This window comes from Rhinolophus ferrumequinum, chromosome 11 (genome assembly GCF_004115265.2).
Source record: "Rhinolophus ferrumequinum isolate MPI-CBG mRhiFer1 chromosome 11, mRhiFer1_v1.p, whole genome shotgun sequence".
Taxonomy (NCBI): domain Eukaryota; kingdom Metazoa; phylum Chordata; class Mammalia; order Chiroptera; family Rhinolophidae; genus Rhinolophus; species Rhinolophus ferrumequinum.
Genome location: NC_046294.1, coordinates 37,381,246 through 37,406,417, shown reverse-complemented (window position 1 = coordinate 37,406,417; position 25,172 = coordinate 37,381,246). Strand labels below are relative to the sequence as shown.

Below are 25,172 nucleotides of genomic sequence, written 5' to 3'. Positions count from 1 at the left end.
GGAGAGAGGCTCAGGTCGAAGGTCCTATCCTTATAGGAAGAGAATTAAAACAACAACAAAAATAAAAAATGGAATCCATCAGGTAACAGAGCACCCAGACGTTTGCTACAAAAAAACAGAATTTATTCATTCTTGGATTGCACCAGTTACACTGGAATGCATTCGGAAGAGCTTTTCCTTATGAAACACAGTTGCACAGTACAGATCACTAAGAATAAACAAAGTAACCTCCAATAGTTATTACAAGAAAACTCAATTTCTCTCTGCTTCTTCCAAGAATCTTTTCTTTCAGGGTGCTAAATAAAATATGTAAACATATAATGCTTTATTTATAGAAATAAAAGTTCAGTCATTGAAACAATTAGTAATTTGGTTCTTGAAGCAAGATATTCGAAGAGGGGATAATGAGGGCAGTTGCATTGGGGAATGAATCTGACTGTTTTCCTTCTGTTCCAAAGAGCTGGTCAGGCAAAGGTGAGGAGATCCAGCTCTCTGCCTGTGCTGAGCTGGGCTGCTTGCATTGGTAATGCTCCTTTTAATCTCTAGTCAGAAAGCCATTGCTCATCAGGGAAACCTTACACAAGTGCATCTTGATTCTACCAATGAGATATAAAAACTCATCAACTGAGTCCAGAAGTTGGATTTGAAATCTAAGCATAATTTCCCATAAACTAAGCTATGGGGAAGTTTTCAATGGGCATATGTCTTTGAGCACATGTGCTTAATTCAATTAATTACTTTCAACACATAAATATAGGTCAGGTTCCCAATATTTAAAAGTACTGTTTCTTTGTAACCAAAAGGTAAATTTTGGTTCAAGCTCATTGACAAATTATTTATTGAGTAGCCACTCCTGGCCAGGTACTATCTGGAAAAACACAAGTGAGCTGTGACATTGGGGAAAGGGAGTGGGGAGGAGAAAACAAATAAATAAGCACAGAGACCTATAATTCTGGTGGTGATCCATGCTATGAAATATAAAGTGACTAGGTATGTGCATTTGGGGGAAGGGATATTTTTAAATATAGAGAAAATCAGGAAAAACTAAAAGGAGGGGACATCTGAATAGAGATTTGAAAGTTATGAGGAAGTAAGCCATGTCTTTGTCTGGGGACAGTGTCCCAGGCAGAGGCAAAGATGCGCTTGTGTTTGGAGTGTCTGAGGAACAGCATGGGGGCAGTGTGGTTGGAGCAGAGTGAGCTGGGCAAAGGGCAAAGGTCAGATGTCAAAAGGATGGCACCATGGCCAGATCATGTAGACCGTATATACAATCTAACGGACGTTGAATTGCATTCTGAATCGCTGGGTTTCTAGAAAACACCATTATAACAACATGGCAGACCTGGAAATCCCTCAGCAATACCCACAGGAAAATCTGGAGATATGCCAGGGCTGCTCTGCCTCGGCCCATGATGCCTGCCAAGAAACCAGATGCGATTGCTTGAAAAATATTCTATAACTGCCCAGCTTCTATGCCCTTCAATTTCCATTCATGATAATGCCTCCCAAAGAGCACAGAATGAAGACAAATATGGGTAAATATGCAATAAAAAAAGTTCACTAAAATTTTTCTTAAATATATACATATGTGTGTGTGTGTATACACACACACACACACACACATATATATTTATTTGGGAAAACAAAATTGTGTGAAAGTATAATATTTTATAAATGCAATTTTTTTCACTTTAATCCATAGAACAAATGTTGCTCGTTGGACATAAACATATTTACTACATGGAAATGATTTTACTGTTTTTAAACTGAACTTGGTTTTTAATTTCTCAGGAGACTTTGAAAGACTGAACACAAGAATCATGCAAATAAACAAAATTCATACCTATGATGAAATATACAGATTTATTAAACAGAAATTTCATGTTAATAATGTTAATCCGAAATGTGCATTTGTAGTAAATATTGAAAGAGATAAGGATGAATTTTGAATGAACATTTAAGTGATCAAGTAAAATGAGCAAGAAATAATGCCAAATATCTCTTCTTACTTTCCACTTCTATTTGCTTCTGTATTTTTTTTTTAATTAAAAAAAAAAAAATGTTTTACCCTATTTCAGAGCCACCTCCACTAACTGTTATTTTTTAAACTGCAAATTATCAGTATTGCCAACTGGAGAACTTCAGCATATTTTGCAGTATGTAAATACACCATCTGTATCCTACAGAATACCCATGGCTTCCTCCTTAATTAGCAGAAAGGAATGATATCTTATACATAGCAGCCATAGTAAAAAATTATTCGAATAATGTGCAAGAAGCATACAACGTACTGAACTGTCACTACTAAGATTCTAAAACACATCTCAATAATCCACCTTGAAAAATCCTTACAGCAGATGAAGCAGGTAATGGTCAACAGAAAGGGCTGAAGAAGGAAGCTGGAGAACTACGGTTTACATGACGCTCTGAGAGGCAGAACAGCACAGCGATCAAGAGTGCACACTCCTCAGTCAGAACCACAGTTTACAAACTATGTAATCCTGGGCAAGTGATTTAATCTCTCGGGGCCTAAAATGCCCACGTCTTTAAAATGGGAAAAATAATAGGACCTACTCCAAAAGACTGTTGTACAAAGTAAATTCATTCACGCACATCACATTCCAAGAGGAGGACACAACACAGAGACTCAATACTTGCAGGCTCTTATTAGTATATTCTCTTTCAGAGACGTCATTCCAAAGGGATCTTATGCAGAAAAACATCTGGCATTTTTATTCAGTTTAGCAGAAATGAGGGATTCAAAGATGAAGGTGAGCTCATAGCAAGGACAGGAAGGAGAGAAGGAGAAAGACAATCCAGCGAGCGGTATAATGGAGATGGAAGCATGTACAATCACTGGAGAAACAGCATCACTGGGCACAAGTAGGTGTTTTTTCCAGCTTTATTAAGGTGTACAATGTGATGATTTGATATATGTATATATTGGGAAAACAACTGTCACAATAAGGTTTCTTAACACACCCGTCACAATTATGTTGACTGAGGACAGTTAGGTAGGCTCTGCTTATTAGGGAAGCCCTGGAAAGGTACCCTATGTTAACTAAAAGTTTTTAAATAATCCTATCAAATTATTTAACCAAAAACAAACAAACAACAACAACAACAACAAAAAACCTTGCAGAATGGACACTAATCCCCTGCAATATGTTAACGTGGTTAAACGAATAAGAGTTTCTGCTCTGCTTTTAGTAATGTCTCCCTCTCCCAGACCATTCCTTTGGGCTAGCGCCCAAAAGCTGTGTCCCAAGGAACGAAGATGTTCACACTGAGAACCAGTGTGGCTTTGAGAAAGCCTTTAGCTTTATAAAATGTGACACTTCTCTGGAGAAAGGGAAATCAGCCTTGGCCATTCATTCAGGGAACAAGAACTTTGTTTTGTTTTTGTTCTCATTGTGTATTGTTGAACAGAGAAAAACCTTGAAGCATTCAAAGTCCTAATTTAGGGGAGGGGGTATGTTTTGGAATCTCAATTATCTTCTTGAAGCCTACTGCAACACTCACAGAAAACTCACAGTACGTGATGTAAAATCACAGCTTCAGTGTCTAAGAGGCGTAATTCCAAGTGGACCATGGAATATTTATGTCTCTGTGCAGCTCTTTGAAGGAATAATCTTATGTTTTTGTGCCTGTCGTGGGTCAGAGGTTCAAATCAGCACTTCTTTCTGTCACTCCTTATATGTTTTACTATAATTTACAGCGCAGCAAGAGGACTCATAAAACAAAAGTGTCTATTTTATTTCAGCAACTAATTCTAGTTAATCAAAGATTTCCAGCCAAACAACCCAGCATGAAACTCTGCATGGAAAATATGAGGAGAACAAAGCATTTTGTCAAACAACACATCTCATGATGTAAACACATATGTCTCTTCAAGGAAATTTTATCGTTTCCACATTATCAGCGTACAAAAGGAGCATTCTTGTCGCAGACCTGGAGCGACTGTGGAGTCATCGTCATTGGAAACAAGAGCCTGATTAGGTTCCCACACAGATATGAACAGACTTTCCTTTTTTTTAGTGAAATAGCTGCTTTTACTCCTTTTTAAAACAGACTGGTAATTGTCATCCTAAAAACACTGAATTGTACTGGGGCAACATTTGTTTCTGCTCTTTTTCCCCCATCGTTTTAGAATCAGCCAATAACATGAGTAGCCCTTCTGGTTGGTCGTCTTCGGGAACGTCTGAGTTAATCCACAGCTGTGTGAATGTGAAAAAGGGACACAGCAGGCAAAGTCTGTTGGGTCTCTTGTCTGCTAATAAAGTGCACAGTCTGCAGGACAGATGTTAAGAGGATCTGTTAAATAAGTCAGTGGCAGAGCTCCTGACCTCTGCCAAGGAACATTTTATTATTCCAGAAAGGGGCATAATTGCACGGCATTAACAATTAGAAGAACCATCGCTTTTTCTTTATCGATTTTTACTCCTTGCTTCATCATGTGCTTGAAATATAGTATCAAGTCCTATTCACTGAGAAGCGATGTGCTAAATATGATTGGTTTTAGTACAAATTGCAGATTACAAGATTTCCCCAAATCCTGGGGAAATGGCTGAACACTGGCTTTGCTTTAATCTTAAACGGTTTTGTTTATTCTGTGTGTATCATGACACTATTTGTACAGTTTCACTTGCCACAGGGTACCACTGTACTAAAGGGACTAAGAATCTTACCAAACTGAGTTCCCTAACTATTAAATGCAGTGTAATGGGAAATGTAAACTAGAGATCAAATTAATAGAGGAATATCACATCATAAAGTTGTTCACTATACCTTAGACCACTTTACCCTTTATGGTGTGAATAAAATCATGTCTACCACATGCACTGCAAATTCCCAAGTGGGGCATAACAGGCACTTTGTCATCTGACCCCTTGCTTACCTTTCCAATCTCACCTACCACTGCTCTTGTACACTCAGCTTGCGCCACACTGTCATTTTCTGAACATGCCACACTGTCTGGTGCTTCTACACCTACAGGCCAGCTGCGTTCTTTGTATGCAGGGCGTTTTCCCTCCTCAGTATCTCTGCCACTCTGCATCCTTTCCCCATAAACCTGGGGAATGTCCACTCACCTTTCAAGATTTAATTTTAACATCACCTCATCCGTGAAGGTTCCCAATACTTCCTTCCCCAGCCAGAGCTTAACACTTCCTCCTCCCATAGAATTTTTATTCTGTAAACCCACCTAGTTTAACAGTCACCACATTGCTTACGAGACTGTGGGTCTTTTGAGGACAGAGTCAAGTTCTACTGACCTTAGCATGCCCAAATAGAAGAGAGGGCTAACTGCACAGTAGGCACTTAATAAATAACCATTTGTGAAGTTCATGTGTGAGTGAACTAATAAAATAATTAATCCCTTTTTCATATAGTAAATAATCATATAAATTAATGTAAGTTTATATTCTGGCCTTGTCACTACTGCCAGCACTGCTACACAATCTTATATTTTAATATGCCTTATTTTGCTTTTTTAGAGGATAATCCTCATTAGGTTGGTACACTCAACTGCAAAAACTATATCTCTACAAAAACTCACAGGTGTAAGCAAGAAATATGCTGTCCTCTTAGCCATCTGTTTTAATTAAGGTCAATTCATCCAAAATTTATTTGTGAGATGCAATCAAAATCATTGTTGCCTCACAATTCCGTGCCTTCTAACAAGCTGTGTGGCTTAGATCAAGTTAATCCATCTCTCTGGGCCTCAGTCTCTTCAACTGTAAAATCAAAAGATTCACATAATACTCAACATTGGGTGAAGCACTTTTCACAAGTATTTCTTGTTTATTCCTTACCACTGCCCTGTGGGGATAAGTATGATTCCTAATCCCATTCAACAGAATCTGGGTATATGAAGATTAATTTGCCAAAGCTCATGGAACCAGTGGAAGGTCAGGCTTTGACCTTCTAGGCCTCTGAAGGTCTTTCTAGCTCTGAAAGTCGATGAAATCTTATAATCTCACTGTCTATTTGGGAAGGCTTTTCTTTCAATATGGTGACATAGTTTCTTGATTCGTGGAAAGTCCAATTTAAGATACCTTAATTGCTGCCTGGCCATCATTTCTTGCTAAAGAGTACTGCACTACGCATCATGCTTTAGGAACTCAGGATTAGTCATCAGGCACAGGTATTAGGACAAAAAGATTTCAAAACCCTATACACAACCAACATGGTCAATCAATAAATGAGTACGAGGATTGGCAATTAAGTTCGCAAACTTGTTTTCAACGATATTGCCAACCTTTTTTGATGTCAGAGGGATTATTCATTACGAATTTGTACCAACTGGACAAACAGTCAGCCAAGTTTACTACTTGGAAGTGCTGAAAAGGCTGCGTGAAAAAGTTAGACGACCTGAACTTTTCGCCAACAATTCATGGCTCTTGCATCACGACAACGCACCAGCTCACACGGCACTGTCTGTGAGGGCGTTTTTAGCCAGTAAACAAATAACTGTGTTGGAACACCCTCCCTCCTCACCTGATCTGGCCCCAAATGGCTTCTTTCTTTACCCAAAGATAAAGGAAATATTGAAAGGAAGACACTTTGATGACATTCAGGACATCAAAGGTAATACGACCATAGCTCTGATAGCCATTTCAAAAAACGAGTTCGAAAATTGCTTTGAAGCGTGGACTAGGCGCTGGCATCAGTGCATAGCTTCCCCAGGGGAGTACTTTGAAGGTGACCGTAGTGATATTTAGCAATGAAGTATGTAGCACTTTTTCTAGGATGAGTTTGCAAACTTAATTGTCTAACCTCACATGTTAATATACATATATAACAAATGATCAGCCCTATGCTATCTGTTATCACTTTGAAGTATTGCTCATTTAATTGATTTCCTCCCTAGACTATTATAAAAAAGCAGGAACTTGCTTAGCTTGCTTCCTTAATAAGAGTACCCATAGTACATAGCACATGCTTTAAAAATACTTGTTCAATTAATGAATGATTAAGACAGACATACATGTAAAGGTGTGGAGAGAAATGATGTTTATTGAGTATCGACCATGTAGGAGACACTGTGCTAGGAATTATAATTGGCTTATGTTATTTCATTTAATAGTCACAATATGAGAGGTGTCATTACCCCCATTTTACAGATGAGGAGACTGAGGTTCAGAGGAAATTAGCTCAAATTCACATAGTTCTTTTAACTGAAGAGTTCTGGTGGAACCAAGAAGCACTGCTTTCTTGAAACCTCCAAGCCATTCACTATTGTATAGACAGAAAACATGTCAGAGAGCAAGGTAGCTGACAGATAAAAAAGTAGGAATGTGGTTCCAATACACAGTGACCAATCATCCATCACCTGATGATATACAGTCATTTTCCTGTTTCATAGTGAGTTATATCTGTATTTGGTGACAGTGATTCACAATCAGGAAATGCAACAGAGGGGGGGGTCTAAAATCAGGAATGGGATGGTTGGATATAAATGAATTGTGCATGACTATTTGGTTCTTCCACTCAGAAATGCCTCTTTATTAAACTATTCATAAATGGATAGAGAAGCGCCATCCAGGCCTACTATCTCAATAAGGCTTCTCGCTCTCACTCGCACTCTCAGTTGTGCTACGTCTAAGCTAATGACTGAACTATGCATTATTCAGGGACTGCCCCGTGGGCCCTGGAGAAAACACTTCCTGGGACCTGAGGAAGCTATTCTGAGCAGGTGAACAGCAGCACTGCAGAGGGTGTGTCTTTTTCTATGTGGCCTAAGAAGCTCCTCAACGCTGGAGGGCAATCCAGTGCTGGGAGGACTCTGGGTCACACGCTCCCCTCCCTTTAGTGTCAGGGGATGCTTCTCCTTCTCCTTTAGTTTTAATTTATTTGCTTTTTTGTTTTAAGCACACCGAGTGATAATCCACTGAGAATGTAATGCTAAACCACTTTTCCTACAGAGTTTTTAAACTGGGCCTCTGAGAAGGAGTTTGATACAATTCAATGACTGAAGTAATACCTTTGTCCATTTGAGCATTAAATGAGCCGTTGAAATGCAGCTTAGTTAGAGGGAATTTCAGAAAATATTTTTTTTATTATTATTATTTTTAATTTCTCTCCCAGCTGAGTAGAGAGCAGAACTTGAAAACTGCAGCTCCGTCACTTTCCATAGCCTCTCAGGTCAGCCTCTCACCAGCGTTAATTAAATATAACCCCCTTAGAATCTGAGAGGTTAAGTGAGAGCAACATAGCATTATTCTTCAATATATTACTGTGAACACAAATGGCCATAATCTGTTTATAAGAAGACTTCTTTCAGCAGAGGTCACACTAATGAAAAATTATAAGAGGCAAAGGAACATAATGTGACAACTGTTCATGGCAATATACATTTTAAACTACCCATTTCCACATCTATTGTCCTTAAATAACACATATCATAAAGGAAACTCATGTTAACAGATGGTTTCAGCTCTGGGCAGCAAATGCAGGCCAGTTTTCCGTTTGATAAAGTGAAACTGAAAAAGCCAGTGTATAATTCAGTCAATCTCTTGATTGACTGAAAAGTCTTCTTCCTTTCCCTCAGGTTAGAGAATTTTCATCCGGGAGTTACAAGCATTAGTGTATTTTCTCCTTTTTAGCAAATGCTGTCTCTTCTGTAGCACAACTTGAACAAATTCTAAAACTGGAAAATTGCTGAAATAATGGTTCTGTACCAGCCATTTTAAATTAGAAAAGTCTCTTTAAGCTACTGGGTTTATGGCTCTAAAAAGTTCCATACACTGTCCAGAGCTATCTGTAAATTAAATCATTTAAAATAAAGCTCTTTAATCCTCTACAATTAGTCTTGTTTCTCTGAACATGACTTTACTGTAAATGCTCCTTCCTGACTCTCCTATTGTCCCAAGATTCCTGAGAAGAAAGCAGCCAGGCGATAATTCAACATTATTGCTGCTTCAGTGCACTAACCGCTTAAAGAGCAGCAAAGAGTCCACTCTCTGCCCCCACGGCTCCCGCAGTCTCCTGGCCTGAGGCGGGCGTCCTGACCCAGCAATGTCCAGATGTCAAGAGGAATCCCCAGCGCCTGATGCGGCAGGCGCCCCATTCCGGTATGCTCACACATCTGCTTCATCTGCTGGCCTGCAACCTGCTGAATGCGCTCGGAGGGCAAGGCAGGCTAGGGATGGGTGAGGACGCACTCCCCAGCCACTCCAGGACACTCATCAAAACTGAGATTGTAAAACAGTCCCAGAAACTCTCCAAAGAATAGAGCTCTGGCATTCAGCAAAAACATTCTAAGCATTTTCCTCACAAGAACGCCACAGAATAAGATAAGACAGATGCCACGATAGCTCTTCTCAGCCTTGTTAAATTCTATTAGGCTTAAAGTGTCTTCTGGATAGTTAACTAGAAGTCTGGAAAGTACATGAACTCTTTGGGATCCTGAGAATGTCCTGTTGACTTTGAAATTTTTCCCTCTTATGATTTAATTAAATTACTTTTACTTGAATATTATAATAAGACAAGAATAAGTTATGCAAGAAAGCTTCTAAATGACTGTGCTTCCTATATACCAGTGAGCAGAGTTTAAAGCAAAGAATCTGGTCAAGAAGTGAATTTTAAAATACACTTAAACCATCTATTATAGTCCTATTTTGTTTAATAGATGAGCAATCTGATCCAAGCCACTTATCCTATCTGAGCCTCACTTACTTCTTCTAAAATGTGGGGATAAAATTAAAGCACATTTATTATAAAGCCTAAATATAAATTGCTTATTAAACTGTGAAAACTATACAATATGTATTATATATATGTGTGTATACATATATATACTATGTGTATGTATATATACATATATGTATATAATATTCACACTATTCTTATATCTGTTTGGTTTTGTTTTTAGAAAGTAATTCAGGCTTCTTTTGTAATAGCCAATTCACACAGCAAATACAAATTCTCTGCCAAGAATGATCCCATTTATCTATCCTACAGGATCTCAACAAACAACGTCCTGTAAAAATGAATGAACAGCTCCCAGGTCCTCACCAAATTTCATATTTACTTCACTCTGAAAGATAGACTTATATACCATAACAGTCAGACATAACATTCCTTTGCTGAAAGCCAGAGTATATGGTATGCTAACTACAATTGAAAAGATGAGCCTGAGGAGAATGGTGACTGTTCTAGCCAGAAGTGACTGACTGGCTAGAATAAAAGTCTTAGTTTTGAAGATCAAAATGAAGTAAAGAGCAAAGATAAACAATCAACTAGGTCTCAATTTTTAAAAAATCTGCCCACCCAGGTTCAGGCGGATGGGTAGGTAGGTGGGATATTTGGGATATTTCTAAGATGAGTAAAATTTGTTATCTCAACTCTTTGTGATATCTTTCTTGCCTACTTTCTCTTCCCCTTGCTAGAATAAAGACTCCATGTGGGCAAGGAGATTGTTTGATTCACTGTTATTTCCTTAGTACCTAAAACAGATTTTCTCCACCTCTGCACTACTGATATTGCAAACTGGATAATTCTTCATCGTGGGGATTGTCCTATACATTGTAGGGTATTCAGCAGCATCCCTGGTCTCTACCCAATAGATGCCAATAGTATCTCCACTCCCACCTGATATCATAACAATCAAAAATATTTCCAGACATTGTCAGCTGAACCCTAGGGGACAACATTGCCTCCAATTGAGGACCACTGGTCTAGAATAGCACCTGGCACGAAATAGGCACTATGAATCTCTGTTGAATAATTGAATGATTAAATTTGTGATGTTTGGATTTTCATACAAACTTTTTCAAATTTCCTGAGCATGATCATTTATAAGCTCCCTTAAAAGAAAAAGATTTTGATACAACTCTAACGTACAAAACGTGTTAGGTCATTGCAACAATCATATTCAAAGCTAACAAGTGTAACTTCGAGTAACAAGATTTTAAAAAGAGAGGATGTAATACTTCCTTCTGTCTTTAATTTAAAGGAATAAGTGAATTAGACTAAAAATTTCATAAATCCCCAAAATAGATTTTCTAGGTTTAAAACAACTCTATTTCAAACTGGCTTCAAATGAGCACCGTATGCTTGCTCTTTGCGTAGTTTGAGATAATCAATATATATATATATACTTCAAACAAAATTTTTGTACAGATCTATGATTTATTTATTTTGGTTTAATTCATACTGCTCAAGGCCAATAGCATTAGAGAAATCACTGATAAGGGACCAAAAATCATTGTCCAGGTAGATATACGTATCATGACATTAAAGGTTAGTTATAGGTATTTTAGCTGGTGCTATAAGAGAAACACATAGCCAGGAATGAACTCAATGAAGTTTACTGGAAATTAAACATTTTTGTTTAAGTTTTTCCTTCACCAAATGACCAAAAGGGTGGAGGCCTTGGGAAATTTACTTGGCTCTACTTTGCCTCCACATTGCAGTCTGTTAACAAGAAATGCAAATACTTAGCTAATCCCACATTAAATGATTAAAAAATATCAAGGAACTGGTGTTTATAAAACTAAGAAAAAAGAATGTTAATTAATTCCTCTCAATTTGACTCAGGATGACTCCCCCAATTCCACTGATGTCATCAATTATAAGGGAGGAGTGAAGGAAGGGAAATACAATGATTTTTTTTTTTTTTATCCCCACAGCAACTAGTACAGAGTACTGGTGTATGTTGAGTGCTTGTTTATTTACGTTTAATTGAGAAAAGAATGAATCATTAGTGCCATTTAGGTTTGCAAGATATGTGAGAAAATCCAGTTATTTTCCTAATCCTAAAAATCTAAAACAGTCAAAATAAAGCAAGATGGTTTCAAATCAGTACAGAGAGCTTAAATCATTACAATTTTTTTCTGAATTTACAATTTAGATGGACTTGTACAAACATGCCTACCTGTAACATACGAATTTTTCTACGAATAAAATGATATGGAAGAATTGGCAGAGTAGCAATGATTATTTGCTAACTCTACTGGTCAGAAGTTTTATTCCTCCACTGGGTCATGTCTATAAAGGGAATCCATCCAACTGTAGCTCCTCAATTCCTTTTAGTTATATTAATAATATCACTAAAAATATTCTGGGTTTGGAAAAATATCGTTAGTGTCCATATGACACAAAGTGATCTACAGATTCAATATAATTCTTACCAAAATTTCAATGGCACTTGTTACAGAAATAGGAAAAACAACCCTAAAATTCATATGCAACCACAAAGACCCTGAATAGTCAAAGCAATCTTGAAGAACAAGAACAAAGCTGGAAGCATCACATTTCCTAATTTCAAAATATATTACAAAGCTACAGTAATAAAAACAGCATGATACTGACATCAAACAGGCATACTGACCAATGAAACAGAACAGAGAGCCTAGGAATAAACCCACACATACAGTCAAATGGTCTTTGACAAAGGTAACAAGAATACCCAATGGGAAAAGGACAGTCTCTTCAATAAATGGTGCTGAGAAAACTCAATATCTAGATGCAAAATAATGAGATTGGACCTTTATTTTAAATGACACACGAAAATTAACTTGAAACGGACTTTAAACTTTTGGGAATTGAAATCAAGATCTCAAAGAGATATCTTTACTCCCAAATTCACTGCAGTCTTATTCACAATAACCAAGACACGGAAGCAACCTAAATGTCCACTGATGGACGAACTGATAAAGAAAATGTAGTATATACATGGAATCTTATTCAACCTTAGAGAAAGGAAGAAAATCCTGCCATTTACAACAACATGGATGAGTTTTATGCTACGTGAAACAAGCCAGACACAGAAGGATAAATACGACGTGATTAACCCTTACATGAGGGATTTAAAGTAGTCAAACTCATAGAAGCAGAGAGCAGAATGGTGCTTGCCAGGGATTGGAGGAGGGAAAACGGGAAGTATTAGACAAAGGGCACAAAGCTTCAGTTATGCAAAATGAATAAGTCCTAAAGATCAACTGTATAGCATAGATCCTATGGTTAATAGTATTGTATTGTATACTTAAAAACTTACTAAGAGCATAGAACTTATGTTAAATGCTCTTATCACACAACATAATAGTGGCAGTAGGAAGAAACCTTGGAGGTGATGCCTATGTTTATGACATAGACTGTGGGATGGTTTCATCAATGTATTCTCATCGCCAAACCCATCCAGTTGTATATATTAACTATGTGCAGGTTTCTGTATGTCAAGTCATATCTCAATAAAGTGGTTAAAAATGTCACGTCAAACTATTTCATCAAATCATTTTCTGATTTAAATTTCCTAAATGTTGCATACTCTGACTTATTCTATGGTTGGAAATTGGAGTGAAGCACTTTCTGAAACACTAGAACATTTTGCTTTCTAAGCTTCCAATCTATCCTTCATCCCATCATCTCTTTGATTTTCAAGGTAGCTTATTATAACGTATAGGCATACAGATATATGATACATGGTACCAACCAAACAATACCTCAAAATACCAGTTTGGTAAAAATGGGAATCAAAGTACCTATCACTATTTTAGAAAACATTGTATCTTAGGTACAGTCTATTTAAATACAAGTACTCACACACTGGGAACTTCCTGGTGAACGGATTAATTAGTGAGGCTGGAGCTAAATGAATATTGGTGGAACTCTTATATTAGAAAAGATAGAGGACTGCACTGATTTTGTAATTCCAAGGTCCTGGGCTCCGACTAAACCATCTCTGTGGGTATACCCAAATATCCCATTAACCAAATAACTTAAATACAGTGATTAACAGGGATTATTGAGAAGAGCTGCACTCTCTCAAGTTTTAGGTATTACTTTAAAACCAACTGAAAATTCAATTTCTAAAAGAAAATCCAGTTTACCCAATATTTCAATTTGTGGGTAGGTATAAACTTACTCTGTTTCACTGAATACAATGACAAGTCAGATTTCCAAACAGTAGGAAAAGTCTTCATGTTTTGTATCCTTCACTGATCTGCCTATATTTCTTTAACCTCCATCAGGATTTACTTGGTACCTGCCATTTTTCTTAAGAAGCCTACCTAGAAATGAAAAGTTGTTGACACGAAATAAGGACTCCTAAAGAGAGAGCCCTTGACTGTACCTCTCCAAAAAAAAAGTTTTCAAAGTTCCCCAAATATGAAATTCATTAATTCATTCATTTTACTAAATACTATACCAGGCAATATTAGGGATTCAACAGTAAACAAACGAGACAAAAGTCCCTGAATTCAGTGACTTAGGTTCTAGTAAATTAGAATTATCTATCAGAAGCCCTTCAGACAGCAAAGCTAGTAGAATTGATTGCTTATTGGGGTGTGGGAAAGTGTTTTCCTATTCTGATGATGATTTTTTCGTGGAAATCTAACACATGCCTCCTAATCCCACTTGCTATTCCCCAAAACCCTGAAAATAAATATTACCCATTTTTCACAATGAACACATTGTAAAAAGCGGGGAATTTGAGACCAGTACAGGACCACATAGCAAGTAATTGTGGAAACTTTAATACAAGATACTGATTTCAAAGTGGAGCTCACTCCTTTAGTCCCCAGCTCATCTAATCCCAGCTGTAATGGTCCTCACAAGTTCCATCACACTCTTAAAGCAAAAGGAGGTGAGGAAAGGCTGATTAAGAGAAAAGCAAGCATTTCCCCTCCAAGCGCAACCCCACTGCTGGCACCCTGAAAACAAGCTTTGAATCAGTGCATCCCTTTTTCTCCATTGGGTAGCCAGTAATAGGTCACTCTAATCAACTCTTTATTCAGCTCTCTATTAGAAATCACAACCTCTTGAGCCTACCCAGCAAAGCTAACTCACCCTCCCATTCCTTCATAGCACTGAGGCATGTTTACGACAGCGAACAAGAAGCCAGGCTCTGAGCCAGAGAAGAGCATCTACATATAATACCATAAAGATTTAGGCTGGAACTGAAATAGAAATAGAGCATTCTCAATATTGATGGGCACTTCTTCACTTTCCATTTGTAGCATGAAAATTGACAATATCATTTAAATAAAATATGTGTTTGCATTCACTTTTGCAAAAACTTCAATTGTTCTCCTCCATCTTTGCAAACTTGGCAAGACTTTAATAGTTTCATTTAAGAATAACTTATGGTTGATAGGTTTTCCTAGTGTTTTAAGGCTCCAATTATACTCTTTTCCTCAAATCTCCCCTAAACTACACATAATGCCCACCAAATAAAAGTGTAAATGCATTTATTGATTTTTAAAAATTTTTTGCATATTTAATTTCTTTCATTTAGACTACTACCCATACTATCATTATAAAAAGTTGTCTGTTAAAATATATTCCAACTAAAGCCTGGTAGACTTTGAATGCTCGATAAAAATCATTCTCTGAGGCTAATGAAGACAGAAACTCTGCCTGTAACAATATTAAGTTTGTTTTCTCCAGTGATTCAGAGAAGTGAGCAATCTGTCAGTAATACATTGAGTGAAATTACTTGTCCTGTAGGAATAACTGCTGACAGTCACTTTATCTCAGGGCTGACCCAAACATCTCCCTGCTGACAAACAAATTACTATGTCTAACTTTGAAAAGGTAACTAGCTTGTTTTTAATTTTGATTGGTCTTTCAGAATCCCTTATACATACATCCTCAGTCCCATCCTTCATTGTATTAGAAAGAGAAGCAACAAAAAGTCAGTTTGTTTTCGTTGGGGGCGGGGGCAGGTTTGAATTAATGAGTAAGAAAAAAAAAGTAAAGAAAGAAAAGCCTTATCATTTGGAGCTATCTTAGAAAAAGAATTGTTATTGCTTCTCTCCAAGACTGTTATGCAGATAAAACTGGTAAGTATGTCTACCCAACATTAAGACTGGCAGTGCCGCCAGTGACTGACTGGGTGAGTGAACACATTACCGAGATGGTATTGTAGGAATTAATTTTCTTCAATAAAGTGATTTTTAAGGCTCATATATTTCACAATCTAAACATATGTCACTGTTTCATAAACAAAATAAATGGATTAAAATAATACATTACCAATATGCTGACATGTGGAGATATTTTAATTAGAAATTCTTAAGCTGTGTGATATTTAACTGCTGTATTTGCTAAGGAGAAGCATGCATCATTTAATAAGAAGGCATGAGACAGGTGTATCACTTTGCATGACATGGTACCAGATTGTGTTTAACAACGATGAGGCAACATTGCTCCCAATTAAAAACAAAACAAAACAAAACAAAATCACTTTAAGGCTTTATCATATTGAAAGTCACCACGTAAAATGAATCAATACACTGAACCTACTTTTTCCTTTAAAAAAAAAAAAACTCATTTAGTGCTTAGTTTCTAAGACAACATTTCTTCAGAAACAATCTAACATCTTAGCTATTTAAAGGCCATATTTACATGACCGCCTCATTATACCGGTCCCCCTTCCTTAACATTCTTTTTGACTTACTTGAAGGATCAATGCTAACATAGCTGAGGAAAGCAAATGGCAACTGGGCCTGAAATTTATAAGGGTAGAGAATTGGAATAAGTAGCAATATAATATATTGTTTACTGTAGCAAGTGCCCTCTCCTCTCTAAAGGTCAAAAGCACTGTAACCTCAGAGTTGCAGTTTCTGATTGTTCCCAGGGTTAAATACATTATCAAAATTAATGGTTCAAGCCCCTCAACCATCAGATATATGAGTATTCATGACTCCATCTGCTGAACTGCTTAAGTAAACATAGCATTCTGTGGCCTGCTCTCTTCTAATATTGTGCCCCTGAGGCAGAGAAAAGCACAGCTTAGGTTAGCACAGAAAACAAAAAACAAACAAACAAACAAACAAACAAAAACTTTCCTGTATCTTCCATATTTAAAAAAGAAGAAAGAACTGGAATACATGAATGCAAAACAGGTCTTTCCATTTAAAATATCTTTTCTCTACTTGATAACCAGATTTCAGGCTTCCAAGGTATAACTATAAAGGCTGTCAACATTTACCCAGGCTTATTAATGCTAGAAGTGACCATCTTTGAAGGACAAATGAACTGTAATGTCAGACAGGACCTGTTCTGAGCAACGCAGCAGCGTGTGTTGGTGGGAGGTGGGGTGGTAGGATGGTAGTGGTACCGTGTTTCCTGGAAAATGAGACCTAACCGGAAAATAAGCCCGAGCATGATTTTTCAGGAGGACATCCCCCGAACATAAGCTCTAATGCGTCTTTTGGAGCAAAACTTAATATAAGACCCGGTCTTATTTTTGGAGAAACACGGTACGCATGTGCTGTGGACTTTTTCCCTAAGAATCTCTGTTTAGCAATAAAACCAGTTAACATCATTGCAATGCTTCCTTAGTATCAACAGTTTATCGTGATCATGATTATGGGCAGACCTGTGACATTCTGGCTCGTCAAAGTTGGGGAGAAAACCTTAGCTAGAAAAAAAAAAGCAGACTTTCAAATCAATAATGCAAGATATCATTAAATTTTGCTCCTCTTGCTCAAGATTTAAAATGTTAATGTCTGTAACAGCTTAGATATGAGTGTCTACTGTGCTGTTCATGAACAGCCCAATGGACATGTTATACCAGGAAAGTTTTCAAACAAGGTCAATCTTTCCTAACCAGGGTACCATAAAAGCAAACAGAACAAAGGTTTCCTGACATGCAGCAAAACGTTGCAAAAAATGGGAGCAAGAGAACAGAGCAAGAATAAACAAAAACCCAAGAAACTCTCAAACCAGCCCAAACTTAAACTGCAAAGCTGTGAGGGCTCCTGCTTTAATGGGTTCTCTGTTTAGTGTTAATAAAAGTGACAGACATCTGGCATTATGTTGTGGTTCTGGATCAGCCCTGCTATAGCACTACCCAGATTGGACACTCACAGATGACACCATGGTTTCGAGAAACCCAACAGAAGCCAGATTTGATAGCATCAAGGGCCAGTGAGTCTGTGGGGGAAAGAAGTCAACCTAAGTGAAAAATTAGTGTATATATTAAAAAAAGATTGGGTAGAAAACTGGCTAAGGGGGAGGTTGATGGGATAGAACGCCACACCTCAAGAGAAAATGAAAGTCGAAGAGGTGAGGAAGACTTGCATTCGTGCGAAAGCCACCTGCTTTCACATTCTTCCAAGCACTTAAAAGTCAAACAAACTATCTGTCCTGAGCAGGTAAGATTGCTAACTGTCATCATACACAAAGGTTTGCTCCTAATGTCCAGTTGTCTTTCTGTTTAGCAATCAGTCCTAAGCAGAGTATATTTTCAGAATGTCCAGAAATATGGCACCTTTTCTACATCCAAAAGAAAGCCTTAGAAAAGAAGTCCCTTCTGGCTGTACAGCAGACAGCAAATACTCTGACAGTATGTCTGGTCATGTCTGGGGTGGGGGAGCCCCCTGTCTACCTCTTATATCGAAGGGAAAGAGCAAGGTGGGCAACAAGCTCTGGAACTCTTCCTGAGGCTACTTCCAAGGGGCCTTTGATCTTGTTCTCTTCTTTCTTAAGAGAGAGCTTTGTCATTGTCCAAAAATGCAGATCCCAAAGCAGCAGAGAAGATGTCAAAAGGGCACTTCATTGAGCACACAGTATTTGATATGTATACGTTGGCAGAGCCAATAGGAGCTGAATATACAACTTTGCTAAATGTAATTATTTCTTTTTTTTTTAATTGAGTTGCCTATGCTAGGTTAGACTATACAATTTAGTATTACATGTAATTCAGGCAATTAAAGTGTTTTCCGTTTTTTGTGAGTCAACCAGAGAGCTGGCAATTCTCCAGTATCTGATAGTCCCAGAGAAGGGTACCCATGACGTAGGAGAGGAATTAAGCATGACACTGGGGAGAGAAGGACTGGGTCTCTGCAGAAGAAGAGGACTTAGTTTTCAGAAGAGTTATATAAGCCACCTTCTTCTAAGGAGTAAGAATACCCCACAAAAACAACAAAGAGCTTTACTGAAGTTAAATATGAAAGGAACATGATACATGTTTATGGAGCAAAAAGCAACTTCAGGCCCAGACACCCATCTCTACTTCAGCCGGAGAAAACTAAATTAGGAAACCTGAATTAGGTAGAATTAGACGTCCTGGTTAAGAACTCTGACTCTGTGAATATTTAGTAGCCTTAGTTAAATAACTTGACTTCTCTAAACCTCTGTTGATTTGTCTGTACAAGTGGAATTCTATTCCATCAACTTTAAAGGTTGGTCAAATGAGATTTTTAAAACAGTGCTTGAGCTGTTGTGTTTTTTTAAAAAAACACGATACAGCACTATACATAAGAAAGTAAAAGAGTAAGGGAAATAAAGATGGGTTTGAAGACACTCATCATGTAAAGAATTTGGCTAAATGGATAGCAATAGCCTAATTCAGGGGCATTGGTTTGAGGTTTACCTTTTTTCCTGAAAGAAAAGGAGCAAAAAGCAGCCTCCTTAGGAATGAGAAAAAGGGAAAGATTATGTTGTAGTGTTTAGATTGTTTGCCACTTAAAAAAAATAGCCTAGCATATGACTGAACAATCCAGTCCCCCACCCAATGAAGCACCAATGGAAGTATCATACCTCAATCTGTTTGTGGTTGTAAGAGTGGCCACCACCATGTTCAAAGGTGTCCAAACTCCTGCCAAAACGGTCACTTAGGCCCTTTAGCCTTGGGTTAATTTGTGGGTGGGAGACATGACCCTTCTGTTTAGTAGCACAGTCAGAAAAAAAAAAAAGACAAAACATACTGTCAGAACTCATGAATCAGAACACATATTTCTAAATCCAGGGTATTGACCACACCAAAGATTAGAAAGTGGAAGATTTAGGACCCAGACATTCTTTCATAGAAACTTGGTTACAAGATCAAACAATGGTACTGGTTCTTCTGCTTCTGACTCAAGGACTCAGGCTCTAGTGTAGCCATCGGAAAAGGAGAAACAGATTAGGTTTCCTACGAGTGAGGTTTCTTTTTATATTTCACGAACTTCAGTAAGTTCCAGGTGTTAGTAGTGGGGAAGGTGAAGGTTTGGAAGAGAGGTAGGGCTGCTGCTTCTGTTAAGCAACAGTTTTATTAACAGTTCTGCTGGACAGTCCGTAACGGGTAACATCTTTTGGATAGGCTTAGGATAAACAATTCTCAAAGTACTGCAAAAATTCTTACTTGCAGACCCAACTGAAAATGCTCAAAAAATGTGTTTCAGTGTAAAATATTTGCACGTTTTTTTATGTTCCAGTTATGTAGGGAATAGCAAAGAAGACATAAAAGTGCCCAGCCAGATGCTATTCCCTAGATTATTTAAGAAAACTCAAAAATAATCACAGTAAATGATGAGAATAAAATATTATCTTTAAAGCATCCCACTGTATTGAAATTCAAGTTATCATTTATTTCCTAAATGTTCATATTCTGAAGGTTTAACCATTATTTCAATGATATTATCTCTTTGTTAAAATACTCATATTTAAAGTCAATTTCCCATTAAAATGGCGGTGCTCGAGGGGTATAAAGATCACCTAGTCCCACTGTAAACCCTTCATTTTACTGTGAAAAAGATAAGGTGCAAATGATTTTTTATTCAGTTTCCTAAACACACTTTCCCCAAGCTTGACTTTGAAGTCGAGACCACTGACCCAGCATTTGGTCAGACACCACGTCCAGACTTCTGGCCTGGCATGAGGAGAAGGATGAGGTGGAGGCTACACATACTCAGGTGCGATGCGTTTACATTTCAGTAAACAGCTAAGTACTTTGGTAATAACAGCCCCCTGTCCTATGAGCTGGAAGAAGGAAAATATCCAACATTGTTTTCTGTTTTGATTCTTACATGTAAAAGCTAATCTGGACATAAATGAAGACATGGATGGAAAACTGATAAAGAAAAAGCTAACATATCCAATAACAACTAGCCATAAAAAAAATTATAAAGCCATCAACTCACCTGACAGAGAATGTATAGTATAGTACTAAGTCATCGTGTCATTTTTCCTTTAAAAATATTGAAACTGGCAGCTTTCTCTTCTATTTGCAGTATGGGAAGTACATAAGGTGTTAATCCTTCTAGGCTATGCTTAAAAAATTATTTAACATTCAGGCCATTATTTAGCATACAGCTGGTTCTCAGTTTTCCACTAAAGTACTGGCAAGTATCCCACATATTTTCCTTCTGGCACTTACCTGGAGCTGTAAAGGGCTGAGTCCAGAAGCAGCCGCAGCTGCCATTGTCGATGGAATGAACTGTACGGGGTAGTTATCACCTGTCGGAAAGAACAATGCATACAGGTTTAGACAATGCACGGGGAATCGCAGCAGACAAGTACAAACATGGTTCTTGGATTGCCTGAGCTTTACAACATCGCTCTAAGCCCCAACATCTGCAGAAACAAAAGGCTGAGTTGGGCGCAGACTTGCAGGACTGCCTTGGAACTTTTTGTTAACAGATAGCTGGTAGGCAAACTGGCAAAACATGAATGTGATGTTAAAAAAATTAAATGTGCAATTCAAGCATGTTCACTCCATTACAAATCTTGTAATACATCATTTTTTTAAGAGTAAAAAAAATATCTTAAAGCCAGGCTGACACTCAGGTCATGGAGAAAGCATTAAGGCTTTTCTATTAGAACAACAAAACGTTTGGCTTGGTAGACAAGGCAGAGCGTTAGAGTCCAAAAAAGATGATGAGCTGTTGACTGTCCATAATTCTAAACTTTACTTTACAAAAAAAAAAAAAAAAAAGAAAGAAAGAAAGAAAGAAAGAAAAAAATAGAGAAAAAAATTTTAAAAATGCAACCTCTTCAATTTGATAGGGGTGAGAGGGAAGCTAATCTTATCTGCTGACATTCTGTGGAATGCCTCGTATCCCAACAGAGAGTGGAAACCTTATTTTTCTGGATTAACTTCTGGTGGGTCCTCGTGCAGAACCACATACGTTAGGCACTTGTCACTTATTCCTTGATCGTGATCTGACTAAATAACCACACATTTTACATGGAATATTTGCATTCAAAGCCTGGTAGACACTGAGCATGGTTCAGCAGAGATCGGTGCTACATCTTAATGTTTCTGACTCCACACCACTCCTAAATACGGGGTCTGAAGTACCGTCTGTGACCTAGGACCACGGGCTCTGTGCGGCAACCTGAAGAGCCGAGAGACAATGGTGAGGAATGTATTGTGGTAGCGGTAACTGAAATCCAAATTAATACGTGTGTATAAATTACACAATATCAGCGATTTAATGGCTTCATCCACTTATTTAAAGTCAGTGTTATGTACTATCTCTAGGCTATATTTTAATAGGCTGTTCCTCCACACATTTTTGACATTCATAATAATCATGCTGTTTTGCATGAACTTTTACGTACTGAAAGCTGAATGCAATAATGAAGAGACAGTATAGAAAGAATCACAGTAATAAAGGCAAGCAACTGGAAAGCAATAAAACCTCTTTTTTCTCTGTGTGGACACTAATACCTGGAGGCTTCCTGATGCCCCTGCTTCCCGAGAACTGATCCTGCTTTGCCACATGAAGTGCTACTCAGCTGGCCCAATGTAAATGTTAAGTTGCTTTCGCTTTTTCCCAAATTGTTAGCTTCTAATCTACACAGTCTCTTTGCATCCTATCCATAATACCTCATCAGACCATTGAGCACAGTGTGTGCTTGTACACAGCCCAGTAACAATTGGCTTCTGATTGCATATGGAGCGCTGCTACAATGCATTCAGCAACACCATGTTGTGCTGGTCTCCTATGGAGCAATGTTCAAAATATCTGATCTCGTTTTTCCCCTTCCACGAGGTTGGCTTTGGTTTGCAGTGCCACGTGAGCTTTTTAAAAAAGATAACTAGGCCAAATTATTTTTTATAGTACATGACTGTCGCTTTATGCTTAAATAATTCTACTAATCTTCTTGATATTTACACTAAATTATCTGATAAAAGAATATAATCATCTAAGTCAAATAATATTTCTTTAGTCGGTATCTTATCAGGTTAAAATATATATATATGGATATATATATGTATATATATACATATATACATATATATATATATATATATATATATATATATAAAGCAATGCTGAATTAATGATGCTTCAAAAATAGGGGGAAAAATACCACTCTAACCATCAACATGGACTGCCTCCTGGAACATTTTAAAGCTATTCTTTCTCTAAATATCATGCATTATTCATATTAACTCTAAACCACAACCCCCCACCCCCATAAGTTTAATACCAGTTGCTTTATTTGTACTAAAACATTTTTCATGTCAAACATATTTTAAAAAATCAAACTCTAAAGAATTCCTTGGGGCACTCCTTTTTTCATAGCTGTCATGCTTTTATGCTATGAAATAGCTGATTTTTTTAAAATAGTTTTTGGCTTGCCAGTTAATTTATTACTATCTCTACCACACCCTGTAGTACTCTCCAGCTCACCTGCTGGCTACAAACAGCTTTCTTTCCACTGCTGACAAGCATATTTTTAAAATGTTCTTAACCTTTCTGCTGGTTTGAATCTATATCTACATATAATCTTTGGAAAGCTATTTCTCCAGAACACATCATTGTTTTGATACTAAAAGTAAAAATGAATACATTCGAACAATAGAGTATATCACAGAGAAAAATTAGAAGAGAGAGAGAAAGGCAAAGGCAGGAGAGAGAGAAGGTAAGGGCAAAGGAAAGAGGGGGGTTAAAAGTAGAAGAGAAAAACGTACGAGGGAGAGGAATTTGGGGTATTGTGAAGTTTAACTCTGTTATAACAAAGAGTTCTTCCTCTCCAACCCCCTTTAATTTTCTCTGTGTTAGAGTAGATCAAGAAAAAGTTCTCAGTGGCTGACTTGGCAAGGAATCAGTCAACATGTTGTAGCAATTTTTTTCAAATTTGTCTCTGGATTTGAAATGCTTGCGTGAGGACCCATTCTTTTTAAATGTGTACAAAGGAAGATGAAGCCTGTTGGAACAGGCTGGCTTTAGGCTCTGCTGTAATCTGGCCCTTGCTACCTCTTGTTGTAGGAAGACAACCTCCAAAAGCCAATTTGGGAAATAATGCCCATCCGTAAATCCATCTTTCCAGCCTTCTAGATTATCCAACTGACTATTTTTATCTGAAGATTACAGAACAAGTACAAAACAGAATTAAAAACCTAAGGAAAAGTTGCCTGACATTAGCTTCATTTGTCACAATAGGCAACATTCCTTTGGAATCAAAGCAGCTCCACAGCAGGAGTCCCTGTGTTAGAGAGAGTATATTTTTTAATTTTCAGGGAAACTGAAATGCAGCCCAAACTTATTAAGACTTAACTACAGGAGAAGGGGGAGCATGTATTAAGAACCTAGGACCCATGAGACTTCAGGATACTTCCTACAAGAACACTCCTAATTTGTGATATATTGTGAAATTCAGATATAAATTTCACTGTTAATAAAGAGTCAGAAATCCTGTGGGTAAAATTCTGTCCATTTACGTTGATTCTTCAGAAAGACAAAGGACTGGGATGGTTGCAGTCTTTGGAGATACTACCGTCAGATACTAACCTATTGAGGACACCATTTAGAGAGGTTGGGAGGAAGAGAGAAGGAAAAATACATTAAACTAGGAGAGAGGATTCAAAGATTCTTTAGTAACTGGTTCGAAGTCTCATACCTCATTTTCCACCCTTCAAAACAGAAGAAAAATACACTACATGTCCCTAACTATCTCACAGATAATTGTGTGGTGGCATCATAGGATGACGATAAATTATTTAAGTTGCCAAATAACTTATAGATAGACGCCACTTTCATGAGCTGTCATTCTTGCTACAATATGGAAATATTTCAACCCCTAACACCAATATAGACTTAAATATACAACTTTGCATCTTGCCTGGATGTGTGTATTGAGCATAACAAATTATTACAACTCCTCTATATTCTGAGGGAATGTCATGATGACGTTGAATTTGTCTTTGTGAGACATCACATTGCAGCAAATGTTAGCAGGTAGTAGGTGACATATTTATAATCTTAAAAAAAACCAAAAACCTTCCATTTGTTCTAAGGACAACTGGACAAAATTTGGCAAGGATTACACTAACATATTGCTGAGCTCACCGTGCTGTTATTTCTCCCTCTCTAGTCATCAAACAATAGATCAATGATGAGAAGAGTCTTGATCCTAGGAGTTTTCTAAGAGCATTTGCATTGTTTTTCATATCTTTAAAGAAGCTAGGAATCAAGGATCCATCTTAATGTCTTCACTTATTTCATAGA

General features: G+C 37.5%; 1 protein-coding gene across 9 annotated transcripts in view; it reads right to left on the bottom strand.

Annotated features, from left to right (window-relative positions):
- Positions 1–25,172, bottom strand: part of SOX6 (SRY-box transcription factor 6) — a 596,148-nt gene that overhangs the window by 91,966 nt on the left and 479,010 nt on the right. For all 9 annotated transcript variants that reach the window (XM_033119777.1, XM_033119776.1, XM_033119779.1 and 6 more), the window contains 2 exons: positions 21,089–21,168; positions 19,492–19,614 (listed from right to left, as the gene is read on the bottom strand). In XM_033119777.1, coding sequence (XP_032975668.1) covers positions 19,492–19,614; positions 21,089–21,168 — 203 coding nt within the window. The remainder of the gene's footprint in view (positions 1–19,491; positions 19,615–21,088; positions 21,169–25,172) is intronic.